Source organism: Myotis brandtii, unplaced genomic scaffold (genome assembly GCF_000412655.1).
Source record: "Myotis brandtii unplaced genomic scaffold, ASM41265v1 scaffold308, whole genome shotgun sequence".
Lineage (NCBI taxonomy): Eukaryota > Metazoa > Chordata > Mammalia > Chiroptera > Vespertilionidae > Myotis > Myotis brandtii.
In genome coordinates this window covers 45,706-53,262 of record NW_005361786.1, presented here as the reverse complement: position 1 = coordinate 53,262, position 7,557 = coordinate 45,706, and the positions used below count along the sequence as shown (strand labels likewise).

At 52.8% G+C, this 7,557-nt stretch overlaps 1 protein-coding gene and 1 long non-coding RNA gene across 3 annotated transcripts in view; one reads left to right on the top strand and one right to left on the bottom strand.

The window, feature by feature from the left end:
• The window catches only part of LOC102263413, a 73,562-nt gene extending 66,011 nt beyond the window's left edge, over positions 1-7,551 (bottom strand). For both annotated transcript variants that reach the window (XR_313790.2, XR_001362807.1), the window contains exon 1: positions 4,134-7,551. This is a non-coding gene — a long non-coding RNA (uncharacterized LOC102263413). The remainder of the gene's footprint in view (positions 1-4,133) is intronic.
• NR2F2 (nuclear receptor subfamily 2, group F, member 2) overlaps positions 3,143-7,557 on the top strand; it is a 14,312-nt gene continuing 9,897 nt past the window's right edge. Inside the window, exon 1 of the mRNA XM_005869915.2 lies at positions 3,143-3,497. Coding sequence (XP_005869977.1) covers positions 3,455-3,497 — 43 coding nt within the window. The 5' untranslated portion in view covers positions 3,143-3,454. The remainder of the gene's footprint in view (positions 3,498-7,557) is intronic.

The following is a 7,557-nucleotide window of genomic DNA, read 5'->3' as shown; positions in this document are numbered from 1 at the left end:
ACCCATCACAGCCTGCGCCGGCTGGGAAGGCCCAGGCCCCGGCTCCGGGGTCGTCGCCTTCGGGCCAGAAGCACTCCCCCCAACACACCCCTCTGAGAGCGGAGAGAGGGTGGGGAACCCCCGAGCCGCCTTCGCTGAACCCGGAGCTACCCTCCTGGATACCTCGTTTCCTGCCCCCGGTCCTTCCCCCACTTCTCCCTGGGCCTCGACGCCCTCGGGCCGGATGGCTTCGGATGGAAACTTTACTTTCCACGCCGAGAAGCGTCCATTTCCTTAGAAGCAAAAAAGCGCGTAGTAGGGAGGTGTTGGAAGGGGGCCTCCTACCCTGATCTAGGTTTCCAGGGGGCTGCGGCCGCGACAGGGCCAGCGTCAGTGCCCCTCGGGCCCTCCCTGCCTCCCCCGGGGGCGCACACTGTCCTTCTCATCGCAGGTCTGCCACCAAGCCAAGGGCGCGACCCAAAGCGGGGCACAGCACGCACTCGCCACCCCCTATGGGACCCGCCACCCTGGGCCGGATCCAGAGTCCAGGGAGGAGGGTGGGAGCCATACTAACCGCCTGGGCTTCCCCCGCGCTGCCTCGGCCAGAGGCGCGGGCCTGGGCTCCAGCTGTCAGCCACCTGTTAGCCGGCCTGCTCCCCTCTCACCTGCGGCCGGGCCTCAGCGATCCCCGGCCCAGGGGGGAAGGTGAGCGACCCTGCTGGGCCCACGCACCCCTCCCCGTCGCCGCGCCCTCTCCTTTGTCTCACACGCGATTTTCTAAACCGCCTTATCTGCAGACTATATCTTTATACTAATGCATACTTAATTGGCCCGTCTTGACTGTCCATATAAAACAATTTAATTAGGGCGCTTTCTTGCCTTGCAGAGCGAAGAAAGGACGCTGCCCGGTGCTCATTGTCGTTAGCACCAATACAGGCAGAAAATGTAGCACAAGTTTTTGGTTGAAAGAGCACCTCTGTGCCCATTGAAGGGCGCTGATCCGAAAAGACAGAGAGGACAAGGAAAATCGATTTGAAGCGACCCTCTCTGTCCCTTTCACACCATTCAGAAACCCCATTCCTTCCAAGACAAAGACCAGCGCTTGGGAATTCTCAGGGGAAAGGGGGACTACAGTCCCACAAGCCTGGGGCACTTTTAAAAAATCCTGGATATTGCACTTAAAACCGCTCTCGGTGCGGTGCCCCCCAGTGCGGGGGTTTGGCAGGCACCCCCTTCTGAAGCGCCAGGCTGCATGGCTCACCAGCCCCTACTCCTCCTGCCTGGGCCTTTCCGGCCAGGCCAGCCTTTTAGGGTTAATGCAGCCCTCACCTTTGACCCCCACGATCGCAGTGGCTGCCAGAGGGTGTGGAGCTATCACTCAGGCCGAACTTAAAACAAAGCCCCCAAAATCTTTCTCGACTGCCAAACCCAGGGAGACCAGGTCTGGTCCCCGGGCCTGAGCCACCTTGCCCGGGAAGCCACCTCCGCCCTCAACTTTATTCTGTTCTGTTTGCAAAAAAACTGCCCTCGCGCCACCCGGAGAGCAGGGGACTGTCAGCGAGTTGTCCTCCATCAGGGACCTGAATGCCAGTTTATCCGCCAGGCGCCTGGGCCGGGAAGGCGGCCATCCATCAGACCTGGCCGAGAAGGGACGAGTGGGAGGGGGAGAGGGGAGGGGAGGGGAGGGGAGAGGCTGGGCTGTGATCACCTTCACCTGCCCCAGCCCAGCCCCCCTGTTCAACTATCCCTCGACCTTGTGCTGGGGTTAAAGGGGGCGGGGGCGACAAGGAGGGGGGCGCCCCCCATGACACAAGTGGCCTCCTTCTCTGAGAGAATGAGTTCACCACTTCCCCAAGGAACCTCCCCATCCATCCATCCACTCGGTAAACCGCAAGGCAAAACTTCTGTAGCCCATATTTATGGTATTAATGAATAGTTAAAAAAAGATTTACACTTCTTATGATCAATATTCGGAGTTATTTCCCTCAAAGTATATAATTACAGTGTCTTCGGGGTTTTCATCATTGTTTTTGAGGTGGCAAACCCATTTGTAATTTTCATTAGCCAGTAAACATGTAATTAACATTCAGCACTGTGTTTAACTTAATTCCTGTTTAAGACAAGGACAAGAAGCAGCCGAAAAGCCTGCGTTCCATTTGTCAAGTCTGACATACATCTTACCATACAGTTTCCTAAAATAAAAGATCCCGTGTTTCCCATTATTCTTCTCTTAAAACAAAACACAAAAATCCATTAGTTAAAACTGTATTAAACTGCAAGCCGCCGCGTAAGTTACTCTCGATTTCTCTAGCCACTGTGTTCCTGCTTCCTTTATTCATTCTGGGGAGGGTGGGGGCCTGGAGGGGGTGAATCAAGCATTCATTATCTGATGACAAGACATGGGGAACCCCTCCCCCCCCCAAAGGAACAGGTTTCCTCTTTAGGAAAGTTCTAGAATGGGGACTGGGAATGGGGGGTGGGGGCACGGATCTGCAGGGGAGAGGGGAAGTTCACTGGGGAGAACTCGAGTTCGAAGTAGGAAAACGAGGGTGCCTACACATTCCTAGGAAAAACATCGCCTTCCTCTTTCCAGCCCCATCTCTGACCCAGAAGCCTGCTGCCTTTCCCCCCTCCTCTCCCACCTCTCTTTCCTCCCAACTTGCAGGATTAGCCTCCATCCCTCCCGACCCCAAAACAGTGGAATCCGGCTGCGCCTCGCTCGCCCCTGCCTCGCAGCACATCGCCTGGAGTTGTGGGCGCCTCTCTGGGGCTGAGCAATCTAGTCTGCTCCCAGCCTCCGACTAAACTCATTAAGTTCGGAGATTTTTTTTTTTCTCCAATTGGACGGGTGTTTTGAAAGTCTCGTCTTTCCAGCCCCAAACAAGGTGTAACAACGCACTCTTCCTTCTAAGGAATGAGATGAGAGACAGGGATCACTCCAGACATCTCCTACCTACGGTTTGGGGTGGGTGCATGCAGCCCAACAACATCATGGGCATCGAGAACATTTGCGAACTGGCCGCCCGGATGCTCTTCAGCGCCGTCGAGTGGGCCCGGAACATCCCCTTCTTCCCCGACCTGCAGATCACCGACCAGGTGGCCCTGCTTCTTTTTTTTTTTTTTTTTTTTTTTTTTTTTTCTTAAAGGCGAGGCTCGCATTCCTCAGCGGCTATGTACCAGCTCCCTGAAACCTCCTCGCTCTAAAGTTGGCTCGCAGGGTTTCCCGAAGGCTCGGCGCGCCTGAGACCCGGGAAGGCACTTCCCCCCCAGGTGGCCGGGCGCTCCCGTCACCTCTCCTCCGCTTCCCGGCCGGCGAGCGCCGACTTTTTATCAGTTTGCACAATCGCTTAGATAAACACCGAGGAAGAGAGAGAGAGTCTCTTTAATTATCCAAGACACATCATTTCAGGGGTCCAACAAAGCGCGTATTGCACCCGCCAAACTAAAGGACAGTTCTTCCAGTTTTAGGAGGAAGATGCAAGCGATTTGGGATCTTGAACAAGGCAAATATGGTTTTGGTATGTTTGCTTACAGTATTTTTTTCCCCTCTCTCTCTCTTTTTTTTCCTCTCTCTCTCCCTCTTTCTCTCTGTTTTCTCACTTTTCTCCTGGTGCCGTGTGGGGTTGGGGATGACTTGGGGATTTTTTCAAAAAATCGTATTGCTAACGTGTATGCAATGCCTCGGGTTGTGGTTTAAGGGGTTTGGGGAAGGGGGGGGGGACGGGCCATTCAATGCGTTGCCATATTTTATTACATGTGTGTGGTGGAGGGGGGCGAGGGGGAAAATACGATTGCGAAGGTGCCAAAATATGATTAAACCGAAGGGGACAGACAGACCGCCGTGCCGCCCCTCGCCTCCTCGCGTCTGCTCCAACCCATTGCCTCCGGGAGCGCAAACTGCAAAGCGGTCCGCTGAGCTGTTTTCCAGGCAGGAGATGACTCGCTTTGCTAGCTCAGGAGCTGCTAGGCTCGCACCGGAGGATCAGAATGTCCTGGTCGATCGGCCGCTGAGCTACATTTTTGCAACCTTGTGCAACTGACAGCCGGCCGGGCGCGCGGGGAGGGAGGCGAGCTCGCCGGGCGCCTGGGCCGCGGCTCGGGGACGCAGCGTGGGCGAAGCGAGGGGGACAATCGCGCCGAAGAGGGGTACTCACCATCCGGCCGGCGGGGTGGTGCAGCTGGTGTGCGGGTTGCAGGCAAACGTGGGCCTTTCTGCTGTGTGCGGCCACCGCGGCGGGCTGACTTAAGAAGCCGTTCTGGGCTGTGTCCAGCACGATCCAGGCACGGGGTCCTCATTTTTTAAAAAGCCAGCGAGAGAGACGACAGAGACAGAGAAAGGAAAAGAGAGGAGGGGGTGAGAGGGACGCACAGAAACCCAGTTCAGGGGGGAGGGAGAAAAAGAAATCATCACCTCGCCGCCAGTGACACGGGAGACGCAAGAGGTGGCGAGATGAGGGTCCGGTCCAACCCAGCCAGAGCCAATTAATTTGCAATCCCGGGCAATGATTCCGCTGAAAATGCCCAGAAGTTTCATCCCCCTGCGCCTCCGCGAGCCTCAAGTCGTTCCCCTTTAAGAACCCCTTTTCTCTTAAAGTTGGATTTTAGGCAGCGAGGACTCTTACACTAGGGGGCAGACAGATACTGCACTTGCTCCAATCTCCAGCAATTTTTTCCCCTCCCGGCATATGCTCCGATCGAGCACTGTAAATTTTTCAGGGAGACCCAACTCTGACAGCCCCTGGTGATTTTCAAAGTACCACAAGCCAGCGGTTAAAAATTGCATTGACTTGGAAGTTGAGAGGCGCACAATGGAGGCCCTTTCTCCTATTCAGGGAGCTGCCGTGGGGTGGAAGGGAAAAACACACAGGAGGAGATTGAAGGGAAGGAGCAATTCAATGCATCGTGGTGGACAGGGCTGGCTTCTGCCGAGTTCAGAGTTAAACTCGGCGTTTGCTGGGGTCTGTATGCATCTGGTGACCGAATCTGCGGTCAGGCCGCTTTCTGTAATGGAATCATATTCCTGGGTTGGGGTTCCCGTTGCTTGGCTTGGGATCCCCAGAGGAAGACAAATGTTTTCCCAACTTTCTCCCGGCCAAATGAAAGCTTGCCATTCCTCTCATTAAAATAAATTTACATCTGCAATAAAAGACTGGGCTGGCTTTATTTTATTTTTTTCCAACGGTCACAATATATTGATGTTTAGCGGTTAGTCTTAGAGCTGTTGTATTTCAGAGAAATGAGCATCTCTAAGTAAGACATTTTTAATTATTTCTCTTTTTCTCTTCTTCTCGGACTGCAGTCCTTTCATACGGTAAAATTAACTGCAATTAATACTTTTTTTTTGCTTTTTAATAGCATCTGCATAACTATGAATGGGTCCCAAAATACAAAGTAAAAACACTTCTGACTTCCTGGTAGCCCTGAGGTCCTCAGCCTGGCAGGCTCCAGTTCTGCTGGGGACGGTGGGGAAATCTTCATTTTAAATCTGAGGCCATCAAACTGGACTTCAAACACCCAGTTTCTCTAACTGGACTGGGGAAGCCCGTCCCCCTCGAATTCCCCCCTGCATGTGTGGAAAAGGTGGCTCTTGCTGTGGAAGTGTCTGTACAAGAGGCGAGATTAAGATTCCCCCATCATCAATGATTCTATCATCTATTAAACCGAGATGGGAATGCCCATCAGATGTCCTAGTCAACCCCAGTCCCACCACAACTCTACTGAGTTTACCCCAGATCCACTGACATTTGCAGCATTGGGCAATTTCTCGAATCCTAGAGGTTGAAAGGGGGGAAATATTTCCCTGGAATAATTCCTCTCCCATGCTGCTGGTCCCCCTCAGGAGAAAGTTACATTGTGCCTGTCATCAACCTGAAATTCGCAGCCTGCCTTGGCTCTGTGGCAATCTCATTACACACCAGGTTTAGGAGAGCTCCCTGTCCACTGTAGGTTTGTGTTTGGTTTGTTTTTTTACAACTTTCAAGTCATCCCAGCACCTGCATCAAACAGCGAGAATTGCCCCCCACCTTCCAGAACATTCACTGTTTCGTGAACTGTGTGATTTCAGCCGGGAAAGGGTGAGAGCTAAGAGGTTTCAGAAATGAAGCGGAAAGAGGATATTTTTTTTTCTTCCCTTAAAACTAGCCCCTATCTGCCTCCATCTCCACTCAGTCCCTACCCTGTATTCTGCCTGTGTGTGCAAAGGGTATGGAATGCAAAATGCAATCTACACATGTCAGTTTCATGTGTGGCGACTTCTTCTAAACAATTCTTCATCTTTTTAATTTTTTTTAATGATCAAGGATGCTTTCTGGCGGTCGTCCCTTACTATTTCTGTGTGTCCACGTTTCCGGCAGCTCGGCGAGTTTCGTGTGAAATATTCTAATCGTTCATAAACCTGGTGGGCTGACCCATGTACAGCTTTTTTCCTGGTGCAAAGTGTGTATGACGGAGTCACCATTTTCTTTCATTAATATGAAGTAACCATAATCCACTAACTTTTTCTAATCACACAGAGAGGTGCGTTGGAATAGTGTGTGTTCTGGGAGGTGGGGGGCAATTCTAGATGTTTGATGTTTAAAACCCAACGCCCTGGAATTTAGAGACACAGCCCTGTGGATGATTTTAGCCCATGGAACAGAATGGCAGAGACTATGACGGTGGCCTTATTGCAGTTGATTTCTCGGGATAGAGTATGGCTGGTGTGTGGTTCTTGAGTTGTACTGGTCTTGTCCCCAATATGGGGCAGAGTCTCTGGGTGTGTTTTAATGGCTATATGAATGCTTTTAAGGAAACTTAAGGAACAATGAAATCCGCACTTCACTGTTCCACGACCTAGAAGTGCAAGTGGCTGAAGTCTTTGTCTGTGTACATTGACAAATGTGCATCTCATACATGTACACTTACATGTGTGTGCAGAGGGCACACACGGGAGGCTGGAGGCCGCCTCTGCTTGCCCAGCAGCGGGCAAACATGGGTCTTTTCCCCTCTCGCCCTGACTGGGTGTGGGGCAGGATGTTGGCTTGCGAGTTCGTCAGAACTAAGGAGAGCGGATAAAGTTGAGGGAAATTTATTTTAATTGCGTCATGACAATGAGATGAAGTCTATTTCTGCTTCTCCGCATCCGAGATGCTTTATTTGAGCAATTAAAATGTCAGGCCACATACCTGTGAAATGTTAACCCTACAAGGAAAAGACAGGCTCTAAAGAGCTTTTTTCCCCTCTTTAAAAAAAAAAAAAAGCCACCAAACCAAGCAAGTGATCGGAGTTGATTAAGAGAGGGGTCCACCGCCACCCGGATTTGGCCAAATCTTTCGTTTGGAAATTGCCCGCGAGCTGGGTACGCGGCGCCTGCCCACCCCCACCCACTACCCCTCTGCGAAGAATCGGGGGACTTTTCTCTCTCTCTCGGGCATCGCGGGCGCACAGATGCGCCGGGAGTCCCGGGTGGTGCGCGCGCGGCGCCTTTCGTGGCCTCGCCAAGTTGCCAAGAGGCGAAGTCCTCGATCCCATCCCCAGCCGCTCGCGGAGCCTTTAAGAGGCGTTTTGTCTGCGCGCCGCGCTCCTCTCCGCGCCGGGGCG